General features: G+C 39.4%; 1 protein-coding gene across 1 annotated transcript in view; it reads left to right on the top strand.

Annotated features, from left to right (window-relative positions):
• Positions 1-7,296: 7,296 nt before the first annotated feature.
• The window catches only part of vwde (von Willebrand factor D and EGF domains), a 33,838-nt gene continuing 28,546 nt past the window's right edge, over positions 7,297-12,588 (top strand). Inside the window, exon 1 of the mRNA XM_022746156.1 lies at positions 7,297-7,354. Coding sequence (XP_022601877.1) covers positions 7,297-7,354 — 58 coding nt within the window. The remainder of the gene's footprint in view (positions 7,355-12,588) is intronic.

Genomic DNA, 12,588 nt, shown 5'->3' with positions numbered 1-12,588 from the left:
TGTGACCACTAACGAACTGTGTGAGTCAGCAGGTCTGCAGAGTCTTTCCCTGAGTCCCACGAAGAAGAACAACTTCATGGCTAAACCTCCTAAGAGGTTATGCATCTGCATCCCGAAGGACCGCTTCCCGACAAGAAACCACGTTCAACGGCAAAGAAAAGAAGCAACACGAGATAAATCTCGATGTGGCTTTCCACACGCTGGAGACAGCTGAGAGTAAAAGAGATGCGGTTTGATGCCGAGCTCGCAACTTTCCTGTTTAGCCCGGTGAGTAGCGTCAACATTAGCTCTTTAGCTAAAAGTATAATTAGTGCAAGATTGACAAACCGTACCGACAAACATTTTCAGGTGGTGATATTGACGTTGTCGACAGACGTTTTAGCGGTTAGTAGGATTGTGTCTGTTGCTCTCAGCTGTTGTCCAGCTAGTTATGTCAGTGACTTTAGGCTCATTTTGTAACTGATGACTGTAACTTGAGATTGTACGGACCCAGTAGACCCGAGTGAATACACGATCGATCGGTTCACCATGTTGTAACCACTTTACATTTCTCAGCAGATTTCATCATCCCTCTGTCTTTATCAGGACCTGAACCAGTACAGATGCAATACCGCCCTCACCTGTCTCAACCAACGGCAGAGTCCAGACAAGTGAGGAGGGTCTAGGTGCAGTAACATGCTATCATTCACTTTTAAAAGTAAGACTTGTTTATACCGACTGTGATTAAATCAGACCCACATGTGAACATGTTCACACTGCTGATTCTTAATGAATATACCACTGCCGATATTGGTTTATGTATCTTACAGCATTTATCCATATTTGTACTACAGAATTTGTTGGTTATATAGTGTGTTTTACATTGAATTTCTTATCACACCTCTAGTTGTTTTACCCTTCATTTCCTTGCTTTACATGTCATAATATCCATACTGTATTTATTTTTTGCATATTCAATATCTAATCATCTCTTATACACACAACAGGCCTAACATGTTTGAATGTAAAGAACTTGTATGATCTAAAGGAATTTGTCCTATCACATTGTTATGTCTGGATCAGGACCAGAATTCCAGTCTAATCATCACCAAATGATGGACCAGCACCTGCCTTTCCTTTCTGCATCTGGCCTCATCAATCAACAAACCACATTACAATCAACACCTTGAGGTATCATCCCTGTACATAACAGAATTGGTCTATCCTGTGATTCTTTTGCACATCCCCTAATCCTAATACCTTTTGCACAGCTGCTCAGCATGAGTTTTTTTAATTGTAAAACACTTTTGTACATTAGTTGTGGCTATCTTTTTTAAATTGATTGTGTATTTATATTTGAGTATTGCAGTTTTGCATTTGACCTTTTATATTGATATTTCCTGTGAATATGTTAATTGGATACTACACCAAACCAAATACTGTAAATGAAAACCTACCTGCGTAATAAACGTTATTTTTTTCTGAGTCTGCCTTTGTGATGATGTCATCATCCCTTCCTCATGCTGCTTAACCTGCCCAAGGTACCATCCATGTTGCATGCAGTATGGCCCTTGCCTTCATAAATCTGGCTAATGTGTATGACACTGAGGTTACTAGTAGAATTAGATCCCATTTTTACACCTGAATTTAAATTCTTACTTGTAACCTCAGTGTCACACACATTGCAGGAATTGTGAGCACCACGTTTTTACAGTTTAGTGCTTTGCATGTGTACACAGATGGTGAACAGAAACTCTTCCTCTTTCAGTGTTCTTTGTGTTGCCTCACCACTAATGTGTTTTTAAAATATAAATCTCTTCTACAAAATTCTTCACATGTATCATTTGTTCAGATTTATTAAGTCTTGTTTTTATTACAGTATATGCTAAATGATGTTTAAAGATGATAATGATTCATCTTTTATATTTCGAATGTCCTTGGAATGCTTAACATGTCCTTATTTTTCATGTTTCATAGAGATTGGCAGACTCCACCTCGGGCCAGATCCGCACCTTTGCAGTCAACCAGCAAGAATGTGTAAGTGAATGCGCATAGATGATTTTAACTACAAAATGTATTAAAATGATTCTTAATTCATTTTTCTAAGTCGTCATAATCACACAATGCATCAGAAAACAATGTGGGTGTGATTATTAATATTTATGTGTCTTGAATTAAAGTATTGGTTGGAAAACTTACTGTCTATGATTTGTAGTGAAGAAAATTATTTTGGTGTTATAAGGAACTACTCAATAATAACTCTGCTTACTGACTTTTAACTGCCAAAGCTATACAAACTCTAAAAACAACCACAATAAGCTGATGGATTTCACTCTGGTTTACAAATGCAGGTCTGTTGTTAACTGTGTTGCAGTAACCCTCTCAAATAATTTAGTTAATTAAAAATTAGTTGCCTTCATATCCTGACAGGTGTAGTAGATTTTAAAGCTTGTGCCGTCGTTTCCACCTTAAATTTACTCAAATAAAAAGCAAACTTTGGAAAACTTGCTGTCTCTGATTTGTTGTTTAAGAAACTTTATTGTGATGGAGTAATGAGAAACTACTACTTTTTCCTCAACCAGCTGCCAAGTACTTCCAACTTCCTGGCAACACCTTGCGTGACAGAGCAGAGAAATGGCGAGTTGTTTTTCCCTCCCAGAAACCAGGAGAGGCAGCCCAGGTTGACAGTTTCAAGGCAGCGATCAGCGGCAAGAACACACTCCTTCCTGGTGAAGGAGATGTCTCAGAGGTGAGATTCACTTCAGATATCACTGTTTCCTTCTAATGAAATATCAGATCTATATTCATAACACACACTTATTATCTTTCAGCTGTCTTCTTGGACTGAACTCGGGCCCTGAAACTGGGCCAGTGTTAGCGCCTGGCGGAGGCCGTTTGCAACCGGCTCTGCCTCTTCACCGGTGGCACGTGGTCCAGAGGGACGTTGAGGACTCGGTAGGTCATTCGTTACAAGGATTATGATGCAATCAAGAGAGCAGTGCTGGCCGGCCCGAGGTTGATGCTTAGACAAACATCCAGCTCAGGACTCAGTGGTAAGCAGTTTGTCGTAAAGCTGTGGTTTTTTTATCTTCAGTTATAACTTTTAATTGACATTATTTATTATATTTGTTGCATTTGGAGTGGTGTTTGTCTCACCTGATGTCTCATGATGATCTCAGTCCAATGTTCCCTCGTCTTTGAGCTCTGTGGTTTTGGTCTCACCAGCTCCTGAGGGAAAATCTGTCTGTTTAGCTTCTTAATGCTCCACTATGTTCACAGCTGCTCTCGGATCGTGTCTGTCTGCTGTTTGCTGCTCAGGAGGTCGTGGACAGTAGTTAAGGCCTAAAAAGTATATACATTCAAAGATGACAAAGACTTTTATTGCAAAGTTCTTTTTTCCTTTCCTTTAATTATATTCTTAACTTGTATTCAACGATGGCTTAAAAAGGTTCTTAAAAACTCTTCAACGCCAAGAATGGAAAGTTAAAATGAGCGCAGTGCAAACACTGACATTGACTGAATTCCCTGGTAAAAATGTTGTAAATAGTTGTCCATTGGGCACACAATGCTGTTACTGTAATGTAAGGATTTCATTTGTAATTTTGTGCTTTCTTCTGTTCTTGCCAGCTCACATCATGTGCTGTGGACAGTGGATGGAATGGGCATTCGGTTGAGAAAACTAAGGTCGTCAACATGACTTCACTGTTCACAGGGGGAGGAGCCTGGGAGAGACCATCAGTTTCACCTGAACCTCAAGTTCTGCTGGTAAAGTTTTATGATAAGTTATATGATAAGTTTAATCAAGTTACAGTGACTCACTATCGCCTTTGAGGAACAAAAGTGGTGTTACAAGATGAGACAGACCGTTCAGGACATCTAGCACCAGTTACAACAGTGAACCTTTTTAAGGAAATCTGCAGTCACTTATTTCCACCCCATTACCATTCTGTTCATTTGAATGCATTTTATTAAGCGTTGCTGGTATATTGAGCAAAACTTTAAATAAAGGGCTGATTTGTTAAGCATTTCTAAGTGTCCTTGATTTTTTCGTTTTAATTCATATATATGTATTAGGTGAACCTGAATGAAACTAATGCAGTATAATGGAACAGGCCTGTAATAAATCCTCCTTCATGATGCTATAATGTTCAGTAATTTACTGATCTGTTTGAGAATCGTGGTTTATTTTTATGGTCATTGTGGAGGCTGTAATTGTAATTGTGGTAATGTTTAAGTGTACTGGGATATACTGAGACGTGTTCCTAATATTTTGTCAATCTAATTCCTATAAATGAATGGACAAAATATTAGGAACACTCTCAGTATAGTGTTAGTTTATATAAGTGGTGTCCAAAAGTCTGAGACCACTTTCCCATGTAGCCTCACATATTTGCTCCGTAGCAGCTCTAGTAGTTCGCTCAGTTTCATTTACAAAGGAGGAATAAAAGGAGCCATTAAAAACACGAATCAAGTTCAGCAGGGTTTCTCCTCAAGTCATCGTGTCTCACCTATTTCTCTCGTGAATTTTAGGAGAAAAATGTGAGAAACAGCGTTTCAGACAAAATAGCAACTAAAGTGAGACTGAAATGAGAATCACAGTTTTGTCTCCTGAGCTGTAGAAGAGCAAACTTTGAGCCGTACAATTTTCCTCTGGGGTAACACAGGGAAGTTTGTAAATTATGACTCTGTAACTGCTGGAGGAAATAGAAACAAGCTGAAACATTATCCAAGGCTAAACGTAGGAAATTACTGCTCTGATTTCTGGACTTTCTTATATTCCCTTCCAGCGTCTGACTGTGTGTCAGGACCTCCATCTGTTTTTACTGTCTTTCAGCATCGTCACAGAGGGAAGAAAAGGATTTTCAGTTTGCTGCAATCACCGCCCATCCCGCCCGATCAGACGCTCTTACTTCCTTTTCTTCTTTTCTTTCATTCCCGGCTCAAACAGAGGAGATGATATACTGTAAATCAGGCAAACCTCACATAAAAACATGTCAAATTGAATGTGATAAATATGGATACAATCTCTCTCTCATAGATTTATATACGTCTAAGCAAATAAAAATGTGTTTTGTATGCATCAAATGTGTCAATATCAGTCAAGTTAAGCTCAATGTCTTAATTTTAACTAAGTGTCAAAACTGTAAGTTTGTTTGCAATGTGGGCAAAGAACATGTAGCTTTACTTTTAAATGTCAGCTTTGGTGGTTTTGCTGCAAAGGTCCAATATAAGATCTGGCCAGAACTTTAGTTTAAAATGTTCAAAAAACGAATTAACACGATCAACAGTGTGTGAAGGAGACACAGTGATGTCATTATCGAGATCTCCATCTGTTGTATTCAGTTATCTACTGAAATGAGCATGCGCACCAGCCAGCCCCGACCTGTCCTGTGTTGTAATACCACTTTGTGACACTAGACGCTGTGTGAGTCAGCAGGGTCTGCAGAGTCTTCCCTGAGTCCCACGAAGAAGAACAACTTCATGGCTGAACCTCCTAAGAGGTTATGCATCTGCATCCCGAAGGACCGCTCCCGACAAGAAACCACGTTCAACGGCAAAGAAAAGAAGCAACACGAGTAAATCTCGATGTGGCTTTCCACCGCTGGAGACAGCTGAGAGTAAAGAGATGCGGTTTGATGCCGAGCTCGCAACTTTCCTGTTAGCCCGGTGAGTAGCGTCAACATTAGCTCTTTAGCTAAAAGTATAATTAGTGCAACGATTGACAAACCGTACCGACAAACATTTCAGGTGGTGATATTGACGTTGTCGACAGACGTTTTAGCGGTTAGTAGGATTGTGTCTGTTGCTCTCAGCTGTTGTCCAGCTAGTTATGTCAGTGACTTTAGGCTCATTTTGTAACTGATGACTGTAACTTGAGATTGTACGGACCCAGTAGCCCGAGTGAATACACGTCGATCGGTTCACCATGTTGTAACCACTTTACATTTCTCAGCAGATTTCATCATCCCTCTGTCTTTATCAGGACCTGAACCAGTACAGATGCAATACCGCCTCCACCTGTCTCACCAACGGCAGAGTCCAGACAGTGAGGAGGGTCTAGGTGAGTAACATGCTATCATTCACTTTTAAAAGTAAGACTTGTTTATACCACTGTGATTAAATCAGACCCACAGTGTGAACATGTTCACACTGCTGATTCTTAATGAATATACCACTGCCGATATTGGTTATGTATCTTACAGCATATCCATATTTGTACTACAGAATTTGTTGGTTATATAGTGTGTTTACATTGAATTCTTATCACACCTCTAGTTGTTTACCCTTCATTTCCTTGCATTTACATGTCATAATATCCATACTGTATTTATTTTTGCATATTCATATCTATCATTTCTTATACACACAACAGGCCTAACATGTTTGAATGTAAAGAACTTGTATGATCTAAAGGAATTGTCCTATCACATGTTTGTCTGTATCAGGACCAGAATTCCAGTCTAATCATCACCAATGATGGACCAGCACCTGCCTTTCCTTCTGCATCTGGCCTCATCAATCAACAACCACATTACATCAACACCTTGAGGTATCATCCCTGTACATAACAGATATTGTCTATCCTGTGATCTTTTGCACATCCCCTAATCAATACCTTTTGCACAGCTTGCTCAGCATGAGTTTTTTAATTGTAAAACACTTTTGTACATAGTTGTGTATCTTTTTTAAATTGATGTGTATTTATATTTGAGTATTGCAGTTTTGCATTTGACCTTTTTATTGATATTTCCTGTGAATATGTTAATTGGATACTACACCAAACCAAATATCTTGTAAATGAAAACCTACCTGGTAATAAACGTTATTTTCTGAGTCTGCCTTTGTGATGATGTCATCATCCCTTCCTCATGCTGCTCTAACCTGCCAAGTACCATCCATGTGTCATGCAGTATGCCCTTGCCTTCATAAATCTGCAAGTGTATGACACTGAGGTTACTAGTAGAATTTAGATCCCATTTTTACACCTGAATTTAAATTCTACTTGTAACCTCAGTGTCACACACATGCAGGAATTGTGAGCACCACGTTTTACAGTTTAGTGCTTTGCATGTGTACACAGATGGTGACAGAAACTCTTCCTCTTTCAGTGTCTTTGTGTTGCCTCACCACTAATGTGTTTTTAAATATAAATCTCTTCTACAAATTCTTCACATGTGTCATTTGTTCAGATTTATTAAGTCTTGTTTTTATTACAGTATATGCTAAATGATGTTTAAATGGATGAATGATTCATCTTTTATATTCGAAGTCCTTGGAATGCTTAACATGTCCTTATTTTTCCATGTTTTCATAGAGATGGCAGACTCCACCTCGGGCCAGATCCGCACCTTTGCAGTCAAACCAGCAAGAAATGGTAAGTGATGCGCATGATGATTTTAACTACAAAATGTTAAAATGATTCTTAATTCATTTTTCTAAGTCGTCATAATCACAAATGCATCAGAAAACAATGTGGGTGTGATTATTAATATTTATGTGTCTTGAATTAAAGTATTGGTTGGGAAACTTACTGTCTATGATTTGTTGTGAAGAAAATTATTTTGGTGTTATAAGGAACTACTCAATAATAACTCTGCTTACTGACTTTACTGCCCAAAGCTATACAACTCTAAAAACAACCACAATAAGCTGATGGATTTCACTCTGGTTTACAATGCAGGTCTGTTGTAATGTGTTGCAGTAACCCTCAATAATTAGTTAATAAAAATTAGTTGCCTTCATATCCTGACAGGTGTAGTAGATTTTAAAGCTTGTGCCGTCATCCACCTTAAATTTACTCAAATAAAAGCAAACTTTGGAAACTTGCTGTCTCTGATTTGTTGTTAAGGAACTTTATTGTGATGGAGTAATGAGAAACTACTACTTTTTCCTCAAGCCTGTGCCAAGTACTTCCAAGCTCCTGGCAACACGTGCCAGACAGAGCAGAGAAATGGCGAGTTGTTTTCCCTCCCAGAGACCAGGAGAGGCAGCCCAGGTGACAGTTCAAGGCAGCGGCCGTTTGCAACCAGCTCTGCCGTCTTCACCCGGTGGCCACGTGGTCCAGAGGGACCGTGAGGACTCGGTGGTCATTCGTTCTCAAGGATTATGTGACATCAGAGAGGCAGTGCTGGCCGGCCCCAGGTTGATGGCTCTGACCAACATTCAGCTCTTACATTAAATTGAGGACTCAGTGGTAAGAGTTTGTCGTAAAGCTGTGTTTTTTTATCTTCAGTTATAACTTTTAATTGACATTATTTATTATATTTGTTGCATTTGGAGTGGTGTTTGTGTCACCTGATGTTTCATGATGATCTCAGTCCAATGTTCCCTCTCTTTGAGCTCTGTGTTTGGTCTCCACCAGCTCCTGAGGGAAATCTGTCTGTTTAGCTTCTTAATGCTCCACTATGTTCACCAGCTGCTCTCGGATCGTGTCTGTCTGCTGTTTGCTGCTCAGGAGGTCGTGGACAGTAGTTAAGGCCTAAAAAGTATATACATTCAAAGATGTCAAAGACTTTTATTGCAAAGTTCTTTTTCCTTTCCTTTAATTATATTCTTAACTTGTTTTCACGATGGCCTTAAAAAGGTCTTAAAAACTCTTCAACGCCAAGATGGAAAGTTAAAATGAGCGCAGTGCAAACACTGGACATTGACTGATTCCCTGGTAAAAATGTTGTAAATAGTTTCCATTGGGCACAATGCTGTTACTGTATGTAAGGATTCATTTGTAATTTGTGCTTTCTTCTGTTCTTGCAGCTCACATCATGTGCTGTGGTGCAGTGCATGGATGGGCATCAGTTGAGAAAACTAAGGTCGTCACATGACTCACTGTCACAGGGGGAGGAGCCCTGGGAGAGACCATCAGTTTCACCTGAACCTCAAGTTCTGCTGGTAAGTTTTATGATAAGTTATATGATAAGTTTATCAAGTTACAGTGACTCACTATCGCCTCTTGAGGAACAAAGTGGTGTTACAAGATGAGACAGACCGTTCAGGACATCTAGCACCAGTTATTCAGTGGACCTTTTTAAGGCAATCTGCAGTCACTTATTTCCGGCCCATTACCATTCTATTCAAAGGAATGCATTTTATTAAGCGTTGCTGTATATTGAGTAAACTTTAAATAAAGGGCTGATTTGTTTAAGCATTTCTAAGTGACCTTAATTTTTCGGTTTAATTCATATATATGTATTAGGTGAACCTGAATGAAACTAATGCAGTATAATGGAACAGGCCTGTAATAAATCCTCCTTCATGAGGATTATAATGTTCAGTATTTACTGAATCTGTTTGAGAAGTCGTGGTTTATTTTTATGGTCATTGTGGAGGCTGTAATTGTAATTGTGGTAATGTTTAAGTGTACTGGGATATACTGAGACGTGTTCCTAATATTTTGTCAAATCTAATTCCTATAAATGGAATGGACAAAATATTAGGAACACCTCTCAGTATAGTGTTAGTTTATATACAGTGGTGTCCAAAAGTCTGAGACCACTTTCCCATGTAGCCTCACATATTGCTCCGTAGCAGCTCTAGTGTCGCTCAGTTTCATTTACAAAGGAGAATAAAAGGAGCCATTAAAAACACAGAATCAAGTTCAGCAGGGTTTCTCCTCAAGTCATCGTGTCTCACCTATTTCTCCTCGTGAATTTTAGGAGAAAAATGTGAGAAACAGCGTTTCAGACAAAATAGAAACTAAAGTGAGACTGAAATGAGAATCACAGTTTTGTCTCCTGAGCTGTAGAAGAGCAAACTTTGAGCCGTACAATTTTCCTCTGGGGTAACACAGGGAAGTTTGTAAATTATGACTCTGTAACTGCTGGAGGAAATAGAAACAAGCTGAAACATTATCCAAGGCTAAACGTAGGAAATTACTGCTCTGATTTCTGGACTTTCTTATATTCCCTTCCAGCGTCTGACTGTGTGTCAGGACCTCCATCTGTTTTTACTGTCTTTTCAGCATCGTCACAGAGGGAAGAAAGGATTTTCAGTTCGTGCAATCACCGCCCATCCCGCCCGATCAGACGCTCTTCCTTCCTTTTCTTCTTTTCTTTCATCCCGGCTCAAACAGAGGAGATGATATACTGTAAATCAAGGCAAACCTCCACATAAAAACATGTCAAATGAAATGTGATAAATATGGATACACTGGAGTCAGTTATGATTTTATGATGCTTACTGCATTCATGCCAACATTTAGTTTCAGTACAACCACTGTTCTTCAAACTGCCACATCAATTCTGATGGAAAATATAAAAAAATAAAAAATGTAAAGATGTTGATGAAGACAATAACATATCTTTCAATTTGTGGAAAAACCCAGACTGCCCAGAGGGGGAAAAGCTTTTAGAACCATTGTCCTACAGCACCATATACAAAGCATTACCAGCAACCTGAGATAGAGGTTTTTAAACCAGCATTATGTTGAATTATGTCAAACTGATTTGAATTTAAGTGAAATGTAATGTAATGTAAAGCTGTAATATGAAGGAAAAATCATTAAGGTTTCATTAGGACAAAACAGACCAAACACTTTTTTTTTTTTTTTGTATTTTTACACCCATATGCATCAAGAAAATCTTCTTCAAATCATTTGAGGTGTTTGTAATTCACCTGAAACGCACAACAGCTCTGCAAAGAAACAAATCCTGCAAGTCTATTGATTGCATTTTTATCTCTTCAGATCTTCCTGCTTGTGAAATTGTTGAATATCAGTTAAAAGCAAAGGTGAACCTCAAAAACGTTTGTACTCTGTGAATCAGAGTCTTAAATGTCATGATAACTGCTCAGGAGATGTGAACTGTATCCAGCAAGTCGTCCACGTGAGAAAGAACAATACATGTCCAGGCGAGAGGCATCTCAGCTATAACTTCTTTTCCCCTGTTGGATCTTTTGATTTCGGTTTGTTACAGGGTCACAGCGACTGTACAGACGACGTTTGCATTGTTGCTGCTGCACTGCGTTGACTGGCGGTCTGGGTATGTCGGTATGTGATGGAGGCTGGATGTCGGGGGTGGAAGCAGGAATAGCTCATGTCATGACCCAGCTGCTCTGAGGTCACATTTGTCCTCTACAGTAACAAAACACAGGGCCGTCCCCTCCGCGGCGTGGATCAGTTACAACACAAAACCCACATTCAGCAGCTCTCGTGTGCTGTTTTCTCTCCAGAGGTGGAAAATAAAACGACTCAAGTCTCAAGTATTTACTCGAGTTTGCACAAGTACGAATTTCAAGTGTAGCATTTTCCTTTTGAGAGTCTTTCTACTAACTCCCTTCTAGATTGCAAACAAAAACATACTTTCCTGCACATTTATCTGACGGCTGTAATTACCAAATCAGATTTTAAATGCTGAATATAATTTTCTCTTTCCATTTTTCTTTCTTTCATTCTTCATTTTGACATTTCCTCTGTCTCCTTCCCTTCTGTCTTTCATTGTCTTCTGTTCTTCCTTCTCCCCGAACCTTTTTGTTTTTACTTCTTTCCTTTTTCAACTGATCTGTGAGCAGGAGCGTCCTGGTGGCCAATGGGTTAACATGCTAACCATAATGTGTCTGGTTCAAGTCCAGTTGTGGGGATTTGTTTGTCATTTCCACTCATTTCCTGTCAGATCTCTACTCTGATAAGGACATAAAATGCCCCAAAATATGCCTGTAAATGAATAAATGCTCTGATGCCAACAGCAACTATCTCCATGCCTCTTCACATCCGTACTTTACCTTTGAAGTTCATTTTACTGACAGTATTTCTGCACTTTTACCCAAATAAAATGTTACAGTAGGGCAGTAGTGCACTGCTTCTCCACTGTGGTAGTCATATGTTCACTTAACCGTGGGATTTAAACACTTGTCTTGATAAATCTGGATACATTTTGAGACCTCCTTCCATCACTGTTGTTGCCAAAACACCCTGCACTCGCCGGGCAAGACACAAGCTGACAAATCATAACATGTTGATGCCCGAATCTTCTCCACAGGGGCCCAGCGAAGGCGGCAGGGAAGCCCATCATCCCAGTGTGCTTGAGACTCAGATAAGCACTTTCAACCTTTACTGAAAGTGGGCTGTGATTGTCGTGCAGGTGAAAGAGAGAGAACCGACAGTGAGGAAGACAAAGACATCAAACTGTGGAGGTGTGTTTATGTTGAGACCTTTAGAACATGGTTTTGGACGTGGGTTTGACTTATTCTCTTCAGCTTTTCTGCTCTGAAAGACATTTAAGTTGTGCAATCAGTTTTCCTCTCAGTGGTGGAGGTTAAGGTAATTATATACAGTTTGAATTCCCTGCATCGTTTAGCTGATATCACATTTCCCAGGGGACACTGCAGTGCTGCCATTTCTCCCACATCTGCATAACTGATTATAATGAGAGAAAATTGCACAAAATGAGCTCATGTGTGGAGATTAAAGTATTAAACGAGGCAATTATCCCTTTTTGTTTACCACTTTTTCTTGCTTCCTGGATTTAATCTTAAAGGTACAAACTCATACATGTCATGTACGTACATATGTTCGCTTGACATAGATTCATGTTTTCCATCCAAGGGGTCGATTGAGATTTAATTGCTGGTTGTGTAAGACGAGCAGTGGGCAGACGGGAAGAAAGTGGGTTTGTA

The sequence above is a fragment of the Seriola dumerili genome, unplaced genomic scaffold (genome assembly GCF_002260705.1).
Source record: "Seriola dumerili isolate Sdu_G_001 unplaced genomic scaffold, Sdu_1.0 BDQW01000092.1, whole genome shotgun sequence".
In the NCBI taxonomy this organism is placed as follows: Eukaryota; Metazoa; Chordata; class Actinopteri; order Carangiformes; family Carangidae; genus Seriola; species Seriola dumerili.
The sequence above is the reverse complement of the archived record's forward strand: the minus strand, read 5'-3'. Positions and strand labels throughout refer to the sequence as shown.